A 17,778-nucleotide genomic window follows, 5' to 3' on the forward strand; every position below is an offset into this window, starting at 1 on the left:
ATTTGCAAAATACTTGCAATGTTCGATTCACATGAAGAGCAATCGTATGGTGGTACGTAACACTCAGTTTGTTGCATGTTGTGCATCATTTGGCATGTTGGTGGCACTGATAGCGTCTCGACATTGTTCACACATCATCAACATGGTTATTGAAACCCGAGAACCGTAAATACTCAACCTATCAAAACCGTAAAGTGTTGTTGATGTCTCTCAATGTGTCCATTCAACAGTTTTCGCGTTTCATAACAGTTTTGCAACGATCAATTATTCCACAACCAATGAAAATTCAAACCAGTCTCACAAGATAATCTCGCGAAATTATCTTACTAATGTAGGACATTTTTCGTCGTTCGTACGAATTGAACTCGAGATTTATCACCTCTTTCCAAACGTCAGTTGCCAAATCTCAAAAAAAACAATCGCTTCTCAAAAACTATCTTGACATTTTGTGCTGCTTCACTCAAAAAAAGTATCGCATGATATCACGCTCTTGCCTATTCAGAAATTTGCGCAGAATCCCTCTTCACATGTGATAGCATCTCTCTCATCATGATTTCTCTTAGAAAAGCGGTGAATATTCATATAATACAAGCTTACTTGGTAGTTATTGATGGTCTTGTGTGCTTTTTCTAATCATCAACCAAAACAAAAAGTCCTCACTTTCTCACCTGCCTATCATAAGATATAACGTGCTGCAGCTGCTTTCGTTTTTCACACATTACTGTTTCTAATTCATCCACATATCAACCGATACAACAATGATCAACTCTACTCCTCACCTGCTTCAAGATCACAACAACTCCTTTTCCAGAACTAGTCTCCAAGTTGTGGCGAACGGAAATGGCGCTTCTTCTCCAACTCAGCAATTAGTGAGTGCCAATCATTTGCTGTTTCACGAATTCCAATGTGATTCTCCTTCAATAACAACAACTGGTGCATCGAGCATGACAGTTTCTCCATCCGTCACGAGCAGTTTTGTCTTTGTTGAAGATTCCTTGTCGATGAAATCTCAAAAAAGAGCCAAGACGAGAAAGATGGTCGGTTCTTCCTCAACAGCTTCTTCGACAATTACAGACTCTTCTAGGAAAAAATCAGTGACAAATATGATGAATGGACATGTTCAAGTGACAGTTTTTCATCACCACCATTACATGTCAAAAAGTAAAAAGAACAAGACAGAAAATAGTACTTCAAGGTCGTTATTGAATAACGATGATGAAGAAGAACAGAAAAAGGCGCTTTCCAAGTTAAATCCAAGAACAAAGATTGAAAAGAAGTCGCACTCGAAAAGTGGACTTCAATACACGGTGGTGAAAGAAGAAGTGGTATCATGTAAGGATGGAAGTGAATTGAATTATGAGATGGCTCTTGAAGATGGTTTCATTTGGTGGTCGTGGTATTAAACATGACCTCATGAGGTACCGTACGAGGAGAGACTAGGCAGTAACATGAAGTATTTCATGTCATTAAATATACCTCCTTCAAATTCATGTTAATTCCAATTTTGGACGAGTTTATTTTTTAAAAACAGCAGAGTTTGTTCTTAAATATTCAAACTCTTCGAATTTATCTTCGAAATGGAGAGATTATTGTCTGTAAAAGGAATATGTTGCCTGTGAGGGAGGTGATCTTATTGAATGTCAAAGGTTGGATTTCGGCAAACAAAAAAAGTTTCTTCATTCATCAAAAACTGGTGTTCTTAATCTTCTTCTAAACAAGATAGTTCATCTTCTGCTCGACCAAAGATGAACGACCTTCGTCCCTTCAATGAGTGTTCATGGAAGTATTTAAAGAATTTCATCGACGACAACAAACTTAATGTGAAGAAGAATGTTGGAGGAAAGTATAAAAGAACACTCCATCACATCTACATGGACATTTTGGAGGCATTGAAGGAAAAGCCAACAATGCTCATTCCAGTCAGGCCAGCATCCACATTTGATCAAGTTATAGATCGTCAGCAAATAATATCAGATTCAAGATTGACCTCTACATTATTGGTTTTCTATGACACAGAAGGAGGTAAAACCAACCTTTTGTGGGAGTATTCATTTGTTCTTGCTGGAAAAGTAGTTATTGTCAACAATAAGTTGCAATATCAACCCATTTATAAGAAAGACGGAGATACTGGTAAATATATATTCAAGAAAGACAAGTTCAATGGTATCAATTTAGAACCAGTAAGAAAAGTAATGGAACAATGGTTGAAAGAATTTTCAGCAAAACAAATCATTTTGGTTGGATGAAATTCTCATTGCCATGACATGAACATTATTAAAAAGCATTCCTCACAAGATGATCAAAGGTTCATGACAGATCACATAACATTTGCTGATGCATTGTTTTGGGCAAAGCGTTGCATTGAGTCTCCAAAGTACAAGACTCAGCTTCCAAGCAAAAGATTTCAAGTCAAACACCAAAAAAAAAGGAAAATCATGGGATGACGTTTTGGATTTAATGAAAGTTGTAGGCAAAATCATGGTCTTGATGAAAGATAGAGAGAAATACAAGTCGTACGTCGAATGTATGAAAAAGAATGATGAAACAACATTTTCTGAACTGCAAAACTATTTGAAGGCTTTAGTCGAAGATAATTACCATTTCAGAGGGAAAGTTATGTCCCATCTGGAGTATTTGGTTGACAAGTCACACTGAGAAGGAAAATAAATTAATTTAACTTCAAACAAAACAAGGAACAAAACAAATAACAAGGAATGGAAAAGAGTTGTAGGGAAATATCTTTTGATTGTGGTAGTTTGATCAATATTTGTGAAACAAATTCGGACCATGTGGTCATGTGGGTTGTCACATTTAAGACAATTAAGGAAATTAAGCAAACAAAAAATAAACCATTCCTTATCACATCTTCCAAACAAATCGCTAATCACTTTCGTGTTGGTGAAACGTCTCTAAAATATTTAAACTCAAACTTTCGCATCTCTCGCTAACGGACCACTTTTTTTCAATGTTTCTTCTGATGCATTTGATTCACCATTTCGACAATAGAACAACACACTCTGAGACAGTCAACACAACAATTGGAACAAGAGTCAACATGATTTGCAGAATAGTTTTTATTGCATTCGTACCAATCAAATTTAGCTCATTGTCCACAACAGCATTTGTCGATTCGTTGAAATAGAAAGTCATGGATCGTGAACGCTTTTGTAAACATAGTTTGTTGTTGTTACTGACAAGAAGAAAGTGGTTGAGACATTTTGTTGAGAGCAAAAGAACAGGAAATTTATGGACTCAAATAGATCATGTGAGTGATGCAAATGATTGTGATCGGAAAATTGGAATCAAGCGTCTAATTTCCATATCAATGAGCTGAAAGATCCATTTTGAAGAGTTGTAAAATCTATTTCATTTAGGTTGTTTTTAAGGTTTAACCTTAAATAGAGTTCTGAAATGAAACAACAGTTTTCCAAAATTTGGAAAATGAATCGTTCGAGAGAATGGTTGAATGTGGAATCGAAAGATATGGAAGAACGACCTCTTGGATTTCGGTCCTGTCGAGAGAGTTCTTGTCTCTGGTTCTTTCATGAGTGTCAAATGTCTAAATGAATTTCTGATGATCTGCGAACTTGTTCAAACGCGGTGAACTTGAAAAAAAAAATCGAATTTGCGATCATCATCAAATTCTTGTTGCGGCATTTTGATTATTAAATACATATCCTCTAAGACTATTTTCCATCCATTTGGTTTCTGAAGAAGAATTTTCATCATCTCCACTCTCCGATCTTATCGAAAGTTGTTCATCAGCGAACGAGATTAACATCACCATTTTCGGAAAACCCAAAATTTAAAATCATCATCATCTTGATATTTAAATCGGAAAATCATCATTCTTCATTACTAGTACTCTCTCCGTGAATATATAAATCACTGAATATATTCATATTTTCCCACAACAAACAGAACAGTACCTTGAAAAAGGCTTATTGTTGCCTTTCATCATTTCCAATCATCATCCGTTGAATGATCAACACCATCATCATCATTCATTCATTGGTGGACTTTCATAATGAAATCAACACAATCATCAAGCACAAGCATGGATGAGGAATTGTTTGATAGAAATCAATTGGCGAATATGCCTTCTTCTTCCTCACGACCGACGACCGCAACAACAATATTTGCTCATACTCTATCAACATCCCAACAACCACAACAACAGCAAATGATCCATCCTCTCTCTTCCTCCTTTCAACAATCCCAACAACAACAACACTTACAACCAATCAATCTCCCAAGTAATAATAGCGTTCTCAACCATCCAAACATCTCATCGGTATTGCAACAGCATGGGACACATCAACAACAGCAGCAACAACAATCCTCCAAAGCTTTTTCTCCTCTCTCGCCATCCCGAAGGAATTTGCAACCACAACTTTTTGTGAGTGGCATTCATGATAGTTTGAACAGCAATGATAACGATCTGACTGAATTTGAAATGAAGCAAATTTCTGCTTCGTCAAAACAAGTTGCAACACTATTGCCACCGAAAATAGCATCTCCATCAAACTTTGATCAAGCGACCGTATGTTTTATTATTTATATGAAGTGTGTTATGTCATAACACACGACTTCCAAAATCACAGACTAATGTTTATAGTCATCATCAACGTGCTTTGGAGAATATTACGTACGGACCAATAATTGCTAAACCACAAACGATCAATAATATTCAACAACCTTCCATTTATCAACAACAACAACTTCCTTTAAGAGATGACAATTCCGAGACGTATAATTTGCAAACAATTTCTGACAGTACCGCATCTATAGCATCGTCACAAGGAGAAACCTTTTCGTTCTTTGAAAACAGTTTTATAATGCCACCTGACACAATAACGCTCGAGGGAAAAAACTTAAATGACGAGCTTCTGATGCGTCAAGTAACTTTTCCGTTAGATCGAGAAGTGATTTGTTCAATACAAAGCCAAATGCACATCTCTCTTCATGGCTATGCTCTCGAAAAATCCAAGCAGGTTGAAGAAAAAGAGTATGTACTTTTTTGAAATAATTTCATGAGTGTAAATCTTAAAAATTATGGCTAAATTCTTAAAGAATTCATACATCTCCACAATGTCTACGACTATTGACCAACATTCGAGAACTCAACCTTTCAGATAATCATTTGTACCGATTTCCATTTAATTTACTCTTTCTTTCACTACCACCTCTACTTGCTCCCTTTGCTCATCACCAAACGCCTAACCGAAAGACTTGTGATAATAATTATGTTCTACCAAACATCACAAAATTGGATATTTCAAGAAATACTTTAAAAGTGTCCAGAATTGAATCCATAATTAAGAAACAAAAAAATTTTGAGAAATTATTGGATAAGGAACGACGAGATTACCTTAAAAGTGAAAATGCATCCCCACAACGAAAAGTGTCACTTTCTTTATTCAAAAATAACCAAGATCAAAAAGACTCAAACAATCCAACCCAGGATGACGACCACAAAGCATACAGGTACGACAGTCTCAGAGAGTTAAAGATGAGCTTCAACCAACTCAAAATTTATCCTCTATTTGTTCATGCGTTTTTTCCAAAATTACAAAAGTTGGATCTAAGCTTCAATCATCTGAATTCTGAAAGTATCGAAGTTTCAGAAAAGAGAAATTCCAACAGTTTACAAACCATGTTTGAAAAAGACAAAAACGATTCCAGCAATAGAGGTTTGGGCATCAAAAAGAAGCTAAATTTTTTCTCCAGGAAGACCCAGCATTCACACAATGTAGATATATCATCTCTTCAAGCAGCCTCAGCGCCAATGGACATATCCGAACATAGTCCAACAACACTCAACGATCCGCATGTCTGGTCGCCGAGCCAAAGCACCAGTCCTGACGAAAAGGTGTTTTCTTTAAAACATTCAAATCCTTACAATACTAACGTACGGTATTTTGAGGCAGGAGTTGCAGATCCCTCACTTTCAGAACTGGATCTTTCAAGTAATTTGTTTAAAACGTTCCCACTCACTCTTAAATTAAGAAATCTCAGAATTTTAAAGTTAAACAAGAACGTACAAATGAACCCAATGGCAGACAAATCTGCAGCCCATCATCAAGATGTTTCGAAAAAAGAATTTAAAAGCATGTTATCAGAACATGCTGAAAAAGGATTTGATTTTGAAGCAGACTTATCAAGAGTCTGTAGAGACAATTTACCGAATTTGGAGCATGTAGAGATGGTGGATTGCAAACTAGTGACTTTTCCTTCCAATATAATTAGCATTGACAGTCTACGAACGTTCATTTTTGATCGCAATCCATTTGGTGCTGGAAGCGTTCAGCATAGAAATCAACAAATTGTACAAAAGGTGATCATGTTGTCAAAGAACGAGAAGGAAAAGTTTTCTGAGGATCAAGAAATTGATGACTCGCTTCTTCGCGGTTTCCCAGACCTTTACAATTTTAGACACAAGTTTAACATTACAAAGTTATCAGTCAACCACTGTAGGTTAAATTTAGATCAAGATTTACCTCGAATTTTGAAAACCTTACCGAAACTCAAGTGCTTAAAGGCTGGCAATAACTTAATTAAGGGGAAAATTGATACATGTAATTTTGAAGTATTCCACAATATTGAAGATTTAGATTTGTCCAACAACTTTTTACAGGGTTTTAATTTTAAGGTTTTTCCCAACTTGAGAATAGTGAACTTGGAAAATAACAAAATTCAAGATGATTTGGTTTGGGTGCCTTCAACGTTGACATATTTTAATGTACAGAACAACATGTTTAGCGGAGATTTGGAAAAAGTATTGGTGTTTGGAGAACAAAACTCTTCATCTCCACATTCATATTGTCAAGCTTTGGAAGAGCTGATTGTTTCGAGTAATAACTTTACCTCCATCCCTTTCATTGATTGCTTCCCCACCCTACGAACTTACAAAGTATCGAATAATGCCCGAAGCATTTCTCATTTTCCACTTTCAAGCAGCAATACCATCGATTTGCCTCATCTTGAAACGGTGGAGATTGCTAATCATGGAATCATGGAGGTCCCAGCTAGCTTCTTTACTCGGTGTGCAAATATCACATGTTTAGACTTGTCAAGTAACTTTATCAGAAAGATTCCGGACGAATTGGGACAACTTTCTAAACTTACACATCTCTATCTGAAATACAACGAAATTGTAGACTTGGATGACAATGTCATCATGAATTTGACCTCATTGAAATATTTAGAGGCTAAACAAAATTCCAAACAATTATCTGAGCATATTGAAACAGACACACCATTAAGAAAATGGCTTCTTGAAAAGCAAGTGGATATTTCTGAGAATAGTTTCAAGGTACCTGATATGGTTGAAGAAAACCTTTATTTAGGATGTAAGCAAGCGTCGTCACACTATTCTACTATCAAAAATCTTGGAATTACTCATATTCTTACCATTGCAAGCGAGTTTAATCCAAGATTTCATGACAGATCTTATGAAAAAGTCCCTGATATAGGATCAGACGAAAATTCATACATTGAAGCCAGTCACATGTTTGTCACAAAGCATGTCAAAATGAAGGAAACTCAAAATACTGATCTGATTGGAACATTCAATGAGTGTTTACCATTTATTGAAGAGGCACTCGATCAATCAAAGGGGAAAAGAAAATTGTTGATTCACTGTCATGTTGGAATCAATAGGAGTGCCAGTATTGTCATCATGTATCTGATGAAAAAGAATTCATGGACATTGTCAGAAAGTTTAAAATATGTCAGAGAGAAGCGATCGCTGGTGATGCCAATGCCAGAATTTGTGAAACAACTTAAACAGTACAACCTCGCTCTAAAGAAGGAAAGGAAACAGTTGCAGCTTGCAACATCGTCAAATCAGTCCACTCTCACTTCAACGGTGGTATCGCCTCTACTCGACAATGAAGAAAATTTAGAATGATCATCTTTTCCACATCTCTCCAAAAAGATTTGACTTGGCTCTGTAATAAAGTTTTTGCTGGAATTTATAAAACCAAGCTTGGTGCGATTAGGTTTACCTTAATTTAATTAATTGGTTTGGAAAGTTAAACGAAGCGATTCACATACACTCCTCATAAATTAGAGACCAAATGGATAAGTCTCCTCCAATTCTTTCTTTGCCCATTCATGTTGAGTGTCTAATGGATGTACAGCTCTTGTAACATTGAAATGAATCAAGGCATCAAATTGTTTAGAAACTTTTGCACCAAAATAGTGCGAAGCCCGTTCTGTATGTGGCCTATAAATCACTCCAATCGCTCTCTCTTCTCTGGTTTTGGCCAATGCTTCCACCAATTCTTTGTCAATCACGATATCACTCGCTCCTGTGGCAGAAGAGGCTGCAGTTGCGCTGTTGTCTCTAAAGAGCAATAAAAAGTTGTCGACACCTTGATGTTGAGTTGCCCTAAAACATAACTCCTCAATAGATCCTTTCATTCCTGGATTAACCTTCTTGTACTGAGGATCTTCGTTCCAATTATCGGCCGCTGTGACACTCCCAGTGTAAGTGCTAAATCCAATGATATATACCTTTTGAAGAGGAAAATTCTCTCTGCACAATCTTCCAATGTTAATCTCTCTTCCAATACGGTTGATCTTGTCGGTTTGAGAAGCGTCACCTACATGTGAATTGTGAGCCCAAATAACTACCTTTGCTTGCCTTTCATAAGTCTTCTCATAATACTTGAGAATTTCTTGAAGTGTTTCAAAAAAGTGAGAATCTCTAATATTCCAACTCCCATCGAGAAACATGGCTCGATAATACTTTTCAGCATTCTTCACAACAAGTGCATTCTGGACAGCACAAAACAAACGATCTTCCTCAGAGACTGACTTGTCATTTTCAAAGAAATCTCTCGTACGAGACTGCAAATCAAGCAGGACCTTCATGACTTTCTCTTGGCAATCCTTTTTAAGTTTGGAGAAGAAGGAAGAGGAACGCTTATTCTCAATGTAATTTCTCATACATTCATAGTCCTTTCTTGCTTGCATGGCAGCTTCAGGATCTGTCGAATCCAAATACTCCAACACTGCATGCATACTTCGATCCGAGCTGTACAAATCAAGTCCATAGAATCCAACCTTCTCTTTGATGCTCTCGAATTTCTTATTATATTCACACAACCATTCTAAAAACTCCTTCGTTGGAGTGTTTCGCCACATCCAAGTGGGAAAACGCTTAAATCCTGAAAGGGCCTCCTCACTACTGCTACCATGTGTGATATTTCTCACGTACTGATTCAATTGAAAACAGTCTGGAAAATCCGCTTCTGCAGCCACACAATTAAATCCCTTTTCCTCAATCAGTCTTTTTGTAATCTCTGCTCGGTGTTTGTAAAATTCATGAGTACCATGAGAGGCTTCTCCGATGAGGACGATCTGAGCATTTCCAACTGCTTTGATTAACTTGTCATAGAACGTGAGAGATTGAAGCTTGGAGATATCTCTTAAAACGGGTTCCCAGTTTTTACGAATTAATTCAACTTCTCTTGTGGACATTCTTGAAGAAGAAGAATCGTATGGTGGATGATGATGATTCGGAAAGAAGGACTTGTAGAAGATGTGTTTTTGTAGGAGGAATTGTTCCAAATAAATCTTTGATCGAAATATACGGTCAGAATTCAATGGCTTTTTGTTTCATTCATTCAGCCACACCTTGATGTTCTGATAGATATATAAAAGGAATATTTCTGAAACCACTTTAAAATCAATGACCTTGAGCGGAACGATTCATTCCTAAAATTAATCTTGTTTCTTCAAACCCAATCTCGGAGGAGACTCGTTATTTCATCATCTATAGTAACATAAATCATTCAACCATGAACATCAACAGTAATAAAATTTGATTCATCATCCTCCTCGTCAAGCCTTCTTCCACACATTTTTAATGATCGAACAATCACCTTGTGATTGAACAATTTTACAATCGGTGGATGATGAAGCAAGCAGAAAGAATTGACACTTTGATGCACAGTGCTCAAAACACCCTTGTTCGAAACCATCATCCTGAAAGGGTCATGACAACCACAAATACATCACAGCTAGAACAGTCTGTTTTTGTTCTCTCTCTTCATATCAAGTCCTGGGTATAAGTCATTCATAATGGTTATAAGTAATATAGAGATGATGATGATTCAACTCATCAATGTCAGCATCACATCAACACCCGAGAGAAGTGTCACATTGAAATTGTCATCTCTCTATTAGAAACAAGGATTAAATCCTCTCAAATGACAAAATATTCACAAATAATAATAACTTCTTCAGCAGCAATACAACGCTTTCAAATGTATTCACAAATAATAATTTTCAAAGAGATGAAACCAATTTCTTGGATTCGTTCCTCAAAATATCTTTCTAATATCTTGACATCAATTTCATGAGCGATCGACCGAAATTTCAATCGTTCCTAAAGAAACATCAAAAACACAAGAATCGATTGAAATGTCTTATCCAAAATAGGACCGTCCAAGCCTTTGGCGGTTATTCACGACGTGAAGAATTAAAAGTGGTTTGTATCCGCTAGACAAGACTTCATTCCAGTCAATTTTAGTTGCTCATTCATTTGTTACAGAATTAAATCATCCTTAAACAGTACTCATGACAGCTGGCGCATCACATCAACACTTCGAAAAAAGACGCAACATTTTGTTCTACAAGATAGAGAAGCTACTCGCTTGATATCCTTCCAGATCCTCTTCTATTTCTGCTAATAATATATTCAACAACAACAACAACGTCAACATTACTCAACTGTTATCAGTCGATCATTCTCTTTGACAGCATAACATTTGACAGCACATCATGCACCATCCTAAAAAGTTGTACGATAAATCTCTCTTATTTGACCATTTCCAATCCAATTCACTCGATCCAACGAGTTCCAAACGAAAATCACAATCATCCGAACATTTAGATTTGATTCTGCAAGCTTCTTTGAATCAATTGAGTCGAATATTGAAAAAGAAATATTTTTCATCTGCTTCTTCTTCATCGTTGATTGCTTCCGGTTCACAGCAGCATCATGGTGAATTCACAAACCAAAAACATGGAGATTTGACAACACAAAAGTGGCTGACAGGTCCTCAAGTGGTGGAATATGTCACTAATCAATTAATATTTCCTCAATGCCTGAACTGTTCGTTGGTGCATTTGGCAGCTCGATATAATAAGGTGGATATTCTTCATTGGTTGCAATCGTGTTGTTGTGATGAAAAGTGCTCCCATCATCATCTTAACAACTCAAATTCCCTTTCTCTGTTGTCCTCCCTTCAAAACAGTTCACAAGAAGAGTCACACCTCAACGATGCCAGATGTCAAAGTCAGCACTCGAAAGAATGTCTTCTCAGACAAGAACATTTATGGTCTCTCCACGACTTGAATAATGCTACTCCGTTATTTTACGCGTGCTTGGGTTCAAAGACCAGTGACCTTTCAAATGTCAACTGTTCGGATCATTCCCTCAACGCTCTAGATCCAGCCCAGACCAACCAAAACTCTTCAGGATTGCAAAACATGGACATGGCCATTGCTGACCATGAAAGTGTTGTCTTTTTATTGAGTCAACCTATAGTGAAGGAAAAACAATTGAACTATCATTTAGATTCTCATGGAAATCAGCCAATTGTCATTGCGTTAAGAAAAAGAGATTACGCATTGTGTGATTTATTGATCTTATTTGGAGCAACACTCAATGTAACCGTTGGGTTAGGCATTGGTATCAGTGAATCACTTCTTCATTTTGCCATGAGAGAACGAGATTTAAAACTTGTTCGATATATTGGTTCACAAAGTCAAAAAACAATTTTAAAGAGAAATCAACGAGATGAAAATGCCTTATTCGCATGTCTTAGAGATTTCAGATCCAATCAACACAACAGTTCAGGAAGAGTGAATTCCAATCTTTCCATGCATGCAGAATTCTTTAAAGAAATTCTCCAACAAGGTCCATCTATTTTTGGAAATGAACATTTCCACAAGGCACTCTTGTTGAAGAATTCATTTGGTCGAAATTTACTGCATGAAGCCATTGTGTTGAATGATTTGGAATGTATGAAGGCTCTGTGTCATTATTTGGTGCTTTCCAATCAACAGGTGTCTTCAAATTCCTCGACGCCAGTGTCACATTTCTCTCCGTCCGAATTTTCTGACAGTTCCCTATCTCTAAATACCAATTCGAGCTCTAGTATACAATCTATTTCTCCAAAACTAGGAGCAACAATTAATAAGGGAAGGTCACCACGACCGAACCAGTCCTCACCGAACTTACTGGAAGCAATGACATTTGATATGGACAAGCAAGGAAACACCATTTTACATTCCATGACACTTTCAGTCATTATGAACACTTCCTCACCATTGGATGATTTCATGTGGCTATTCGATGGCTTGCGTTGGATTCTCTCATGGATGGAAAACACTTTTAAACCTTCCTTATTAGATTCTCCTTCAAGTTCACATCCACCCATTTCTAACTTTGCTCTCAATGTTCGAAATCAAGAACATTTCACCATTATTGACCTCGTCCATCAAGCTAGAAAAAATAGCAACGACAAGAGCGATTGGGCTCTCTCCGTTCTTTCTGAAAAATTGAAAGAAACGTTCAAAAAGTGGAAAGAAATGGATTCTTCCGTTTGTTATCAAACTGGCGTTGACCAAGAAGAAAGTGATCATTCAACAATTTCCTATTCTGTCTTGTCTACTGTTTCATCGTCGAGTTCAATGATGATGAATGTAGCAGGAAATGGCTCTCTGAGTGCATTGTCGATGAGTGATTCCAATTTGCCTTCTGTGAGTACAAGTTCGAATGTTAATCATCACACATCAGAGAATCGAATGGGTTCGCCTTTGGGATCGAAAAAGTCCTTCTTGGAATTCTTTAAAAAGTTCAAAAAACCAAAACATGTAATGCCTGCTTCGACACCTTCATCCAATGATGAATAAACAAGAATAACAATTTTCTTTTAGTCTTTATTTTCACTTTACAACCATTTAACCAACAGCTAGTCGCATAAAGTTACTTCATTGCTTGTGGAATGAGCAACCTCGATTCTTCTGGTCCTCTTGGAAAAATTCTCCCAAACGTCTTTGAGGTCGGATTTAGAAATTTCAAAAGCTACATCCATATTGCTCGGAAAATACTTTTGTAACACAATCTCCCACCATTTCAAGCCTGGTTCTGGCTCTAGTTTTTCAATCTTGAGAAGATCCAATAATTTTCTTGCCAACTTAGCGAAAGCCTTAGAAAGAGTATTGACAACTTTAAGGTTGTCCATGTCTTCCTTTAATTCTCTGAGCTCCTTCTTCACTGCCTCAACCTCAGCATGATATTCCTTCTCCATAGCCACCTGCCTTTTTTTTCATGGCCTCAAGTTCATCTTGCAGGACCTGGATCTTATCATCATTCTCCTTCTTCATTGTTGCCATTTATTCTTTCATTTCTCTGAGCAAAGACTTTAGCTCCTGGTTTTCGCTTTGAAGCGTTTTCCTTTCCGCTTGAGCTTTCTCTGCTTCTTTCTTTGCATTTGCATAATTCGTGAGCACTAAATTCAACTCATTCAATGAAATTCCCCCAGCACTGTTAGGGGAGGATTCCGCTTTGGTGGCATATTCGCAATTACCATCAATAGCACTTCCATCATCTGGAACAATTTTGAACAAATTTTGGTTGTTCTTCTTTTCTTGAAGAACGTTAATTGTTGCTCTTTGTCTGTTTTCCAGGTTATATAGAGTCGCTTTGTTGGTTTGTGAGGATGAAGAAGCCTTTGAGGATTGATTTTTCATTTTCTTGCCGTTTGGTAATTTTTTTTTGTCCTTACTTGAATTACCTTAGCTTCCGAACTTATATTCTTGGGGGTCGCAAATCGCGCCCAATGTACTTATTGTAAAATGACGAATAAGTTGACTGAAGTCCAGTTAATTCACGAAAAAAAACTTATCGAGTTCTTTTACAACATCCACATCACCTCGAAACAAATCTTAATTGCTGGCTTCCGCGTTATTGGCAAAGTAGATAAAGAAATAATAAAACTGGTGAGAAGGCAAATGTTGAGGCGAAAGATAGTTGAATGAGGTTAGTGGCTAAAATAGATTAGGAAGCAGCAGGTGTGGCCACAGTTATAAACATTTCTTAGACTGGGTGCAAACTTCTGCGTACTTGATAATTTTTAATATTATTGAGAGTTCAAAACCGCTTTGAGTTGCTTTAAGAACGACATGTGAACAGACAATTTTTTACGAGTTTCATTAGAAGAACGTCATCTCTTGAGACACCTCTCATCCTTTGGCGTTGAATTGTGCTTGCTGTCACTCGCGAATAATTTTACCTTTCAGAAGAGCAACAACAACACACCTAAAGAGCAAGAAAGAAACCAGTTGAAAAAAGGGACAAAGGAAAAGAAGATTATGGAGGGAAACATGTTTATGTTGGCAAATAGAGAGTTAAACTTTATGAAGGAGAGAATTGTTGGTTGACTTTCAATATTGCATTGCTACTGTTGCCAACAGCAGAAACTTGTTCGTTCTTCCATTAAAAAGAAATTCGAAAAAAATACGTAAAAATAGGCAGCCAACTCTCCGTTGCAATTTATTCCGAACCTTTTTCTATGGTTCATGGGTTCAAGCCTACTGTTCGAGGATTTGTGGATTTTTACTCATCATCGACTGTTGTGGTTGAAAGAGGTATTTGTTTTTCCTGAATATCAATTTGGATATTTACATTCGGAGAGAGAAAAGTTTAAACGTACATTCCGATTGCTGTCGAGAGTCTCTGATCGGAAGTTGTATTGAGAATGTCAAAACGTACACGTAAAACTACTGAAGAAGACGAAGAAAATGTAACACCTTGTGGATTGGAAAAGAGTAATTACTCTAATATCGAAAAAAAGATAATTTTGAATGGCGATAAAGCTTCTCTTCAAACAACAGTAGCAATTACTAATAATTCTGCTAATGGAAACAGTAGTGATAATTTGCAAAATTACTCGATGAAGACTCCCTCAACTGAAGCCATGTCATCAACATCAGATAGTAATAATTTTACTTCCTCATTGAGTGCAGAGTCTCCTCTTAAGAAAGTCAAATCGAATCATGAAATTGAAAATCAAGATTTTCCTCAACCGTCGCATGATGTGAATGGAAACAACGACACACCTAACTTTATTCCTCCTTTTGTGGTGGAGGGAGCATCATCAACTCTCGATACTTTACCCAGATCTCCCACATCTGTTGCGGAAAATCAAAATAATTCTTCCTCAATGCAAAATGCCAAAAACATTCACAATGATTATGTTGACATTTATCCACCTGAGGGATCCTATTATTGCTCTGCTACTTCTTCGTTTAACCTCAGAGAGACCACTCTTCCTATTATGGGAATGCACATTTCTTCACATCATGGAGATGATCATGACGACGAATATGAGCCAGTCCATCACCATGAAACTCCCTATTACACCACCACCAATAATACCTCTTACTCCACTCGTTTATATTCCTTTGATGAAATTCATCAACAAGAAGAAGAATTCGAAGACTCTTTCATTCAAGATCACTACGAACACACTGGTTGGTCACGTCGACCCCAACGAACATACAGTCCTCTCTCAAGTGACTTGTACACCAAGGACCATCCTTTTATTGAGCAACACCATTATAGTGATGATGGTGGTGATAACGATCTTCGTCCTTTCAAGAATTCTCACGACGAATCGAATTTGGAGCCTTACCTTTTAAAAAAATTCTCTCCCAAGAGTCGACAAAGACGACGTGAAGGTTCATCTTCTTCTTCCACCACAAGCCATCGTACGGAGGAGCAACTTCATCATCACGAAGAAGAAGCACCATCAGCAACAGATCACGCCACGACGACAAGACATCCGAATAGAAATTTTATAATAACCAACCAATCCGCAACAAGAATGCCCGTCTTGCAAAACTCAGACAGCAATCATAATAATTCAAACAACGAAGGTGCTCCGTACCTCCCTGCATCTTCTCCATTGAGAGTACAACAAGTAGGGAGCAGAGGTTCTGCTGGTAGTATTATGGATGATGATGATCCAGAAAATGTTGGTTCCTCGGCTCCAGCCAATGGTGTGGTTGATCATCATCAAAATGGTACTCCTTCTTCTGTAAATACTCAACAAACCAAAGAGAAGAAGACCATCTTAGTATCGGATGTGGTCAAGTATCGACATTTGGTTTGTATCAACTCAAAATCGTTTTCAGACAACCAAGTTTCCTGTTTCATGATTAATTTATATCTGGACAAGACAAGTCCATACTCTTGCAAAGCACCATCCGCTCCTTCCGCGAATACATTGGCAGAACAGAATTATGAAACAGGTGCAGGCAATCAATTCCTCATCACTGCAAAGAGTGATCTCAAAAAGTTTATCACATTGCTTTCCGAACATACAAACATTCCGATTCGGTCTGTGTGTTTTAAGCGAACATTGGGTGAACGCCAAAAGATTGTACCTCTCTCCGCTAATGTGTTTAATGTATTCCAGAACATTACTGTTTCAAAACCATTGAAATTATTCATTAATGGAGATGAGTTTGTTGAATTTGACTATAACAACATGCATGTCGATCATGGTAACGAACTTTTTAAGGAGAAGAAATATGAAGAGGCCCTGGAGCAATACCGAGTTTCATTGTCTCACTTTCCCAATGTGGCTAGAGTCATCTCTAACATTGTACTGTGCTACATGAGATTGAACAAGAAGTTGGAGGCATTTAGAGAGTCTAATAACATTTTATTGAAGGAGGCAACAAGTAAGGACAAGGATGATCTTGCATTCTTTGAAAAAGCATATTCAAGAAGAGGACCTTTAGCATTTGAGTTGTGTGGCCAATTGGACGCGCTCTCTAGTCAAGAATTGAACGAATTGCGAGAAATTGTTACATCCATCTTTGAGAAATCTCCTCTAAAAGACGCATCTCTGAATGTTCAACTTAATTACCTTTGCTTGAGCGACATGTGTAAATACTTCCGTTTGACTGGTGTTCTGAGCGATGCAATAGCCGCTAAAAAGAAAGAAGAGACCAATCCAACATTGAAGGCCTCAAGAGAGCACAAATTCAAAGCTTTCCACTATTTGCTTCACAATGCTCCAGAATGTATCAATTATTGCCTCATCACGTCCATGTCATCTCAGCACATGGCCTCTATTTCCGCTTTTCCACAAAGCTTATTGACCTCAGATGTGGAACCCCAAAATCCCTTGTTCTTAAAACCTCTACCTTTTTGTTGTAGAGAGTGGTATGAAAACAAATTCCAAGAAGTGGAAGAATTATTTGCAGTCAAGTTGTGGAAACCCTATTATGATAACAATGAAAATATTGATGGAAAGATGGTGACAGCTGGATCATTGTATACATTCATCATATTTACCGCTCTTAAATTTTTGTTGTTGAAACCAGATTTACCAACTTTACTGCAAACAGAAAATAACTTTAAGGTTATTGACAGAATAATGACATTCCTACTATTTAATTCTGGTTCACCTCCAAAAGCTTTCCTTTATATTGAACCCAAGACCTCAAAATCTACAAATACCATCGAAATGTCTGACTTTGTTTCCAAGGGGTGCATTGAATTTATGCACATCAAGGTGAAAGATTTCCACTTTATCGTCGAGTTCAAACAACCTGCCTCCAGCACCTTCAGCGTCACAGATAGTTCCTATGGAGATGTCCACAATCGTGTGAAACACTCTCCTTCTGAACAATTCCGAGTAAGAGTGGGTGATGCTTTGCCTAGCGAAATATCGAAATAAATAG

The 17,778-nt window shown here is 37.3% G+C and overlaps 8 protein-coding genes across 8 annotated transcripts; 5 read left to right on the forward strand and 3 right to left on the reverse strand.

The window, feature by feature from the left end:
* Positions 1–758: 758 nt before the first annotated feature.
* On the forward strand, positions 759–1,403 carry FDP41_008100 (uncharacterized protein; the record flags this gene model as incomplete). Its single annotated transcript, XM_044711918.1, has 1 exon — positions 759–1,403. The coding sequence occupies one exon, from the start codon at positions 759–761 to the stop codon at positions 1,401–1,403; it is 645 nt and encodes a 214-aa protein (XP_044558109.1).
* Positions 1,404–1,745: 342 nt separating this feature from the next.
* Positions 1,746–2,246, forward strand: FDP41_008101 (uncharacterized protein; the record flags this gene model as incomplete). Its single annotated transcript, XM_044711919.1, has 1 exon — positions 1,746–2,246. One exon carries the CDS (start codon positions 1,746–1,748, stop codon positions 2,244–2,246), a length of 501 nt encoding a protein of 166 aa, XP_044558110.1.
* A 1,781-nt stretch (positions 2,247–4,027) lies between these two features.
* On the forward strand, positions 4,028–7,912 carry FDP41_008102 (uncharacterized protein; the record flags this gene model as incomplete). Its single annotated transcript, XM_044711920.1, has 3 exons — positions 4,028–4,543; positions 4,605–5,008; positions 5,074–7,912. 3 exons carry the CDS (start codon positions 4,028–4,030, stop codon positions 7,910–7,912), a joined length of 3,759 nt encoding a protein of 1,252 aa, XP_044558111.1.
* Positions 7,913–8,070: 158 nt separating this feature from the next.
* Positions 8,071–9,489, reverse strand: FDP41_008103 (uncharacterized protein; the record flags this gene model as incomplete). Its single annotated transcript, XM_044711921.1, has 1 exon — positions 8,071–9,489. The coding sequence occupies one exon, from the start codon at positions 9,487–9,489 to the stop codon at positions 8,071–8,073; it is 1,419 nt and encodes a 472-aa protein (XP_044558112.1).
* Positions 9,490–10,794: 1,305 nt separating this feature from the next.
* FDP41_008104 (uncharacterized protein) lies at positions 10,795–12,933 on the forward strand (the record flags this gene model as incomplete). Its single annotated transcript, XM_044711922.1, has 1 exon — positions 10,795–12,933. The coding sequence occupies one exon, from the start codon at positions 10,795–10,797 to the stop codon at positions 12,931–12,933; it is 2,139 nt and encodes a 712-aa protein (XP_044558113.1).
* A 59-nt stretch (positions 12,934–12,992) lies between these two features.
* On the reverse strand, positions 12,993–13,331 carry FDP41_008105 (uncharacterized protein; the record flags this gene model as incomplete). Its single annotated transcript, XM_044711923.1, has 1 exon — positions 12,993–13,331. The coding sequence occupies one exon, from the start codon at positions 13,329–13,331 to the stop codon at positions 12,993–12,995; it is 339 nt and encodes a 112-aa protein (XP_044558114.1).
* Positions 13,332–13,416: 85 nt separating this feature from the next.
* Positions 13,417–13,773, reverse strand: FDP41_008106 (uncharacterized protein; the record flags this gene model as incomplete). The annotated part of the gene is made up of 1 exon (XM_044711924.1): positions 13,417–13,773. The coding sequence occupies one exon, from the start codon at positions 13,771–13,773 to the stop codon at positions 13,417–13,419; it is 357 nt and encodes a 118-aa protein (XP_044558115.1).
* Positions 13,774–14,780: 1,007 nt separating this feature from the next.
* On the forward strand, positions 14,781–17,774 carry FDP41_008107 (uncharacterized protein; the record flags this gene model as incomplete). The annotated part of the gene is made up of 1 exon (XM_044711925.1): positions 14,781–17,774. One exon carries the CDS (start codon positions 14,781–14,783, stop codon positions 17,772–17,774), a length of 2,994 nt encoding a protein of 997 aa, XP_044558116.1.
* Positions 17,775–17,778: the final 4 nt, after the last annotated feature.

This window comes from Naegleria fowleri (assembly GCF_008403515.1).
Source record: "Naegleria fowleri strain ATCC 30894 chromosome Unknown tig60, whole genome shotgun sequence".
Taxonomy (NCBI): domain Eukaryota; phylum Heterolobosea; class Eutetramitea; order Acrasida; family Naegleriidae; genus Naegleria; species Naegleria fowleri.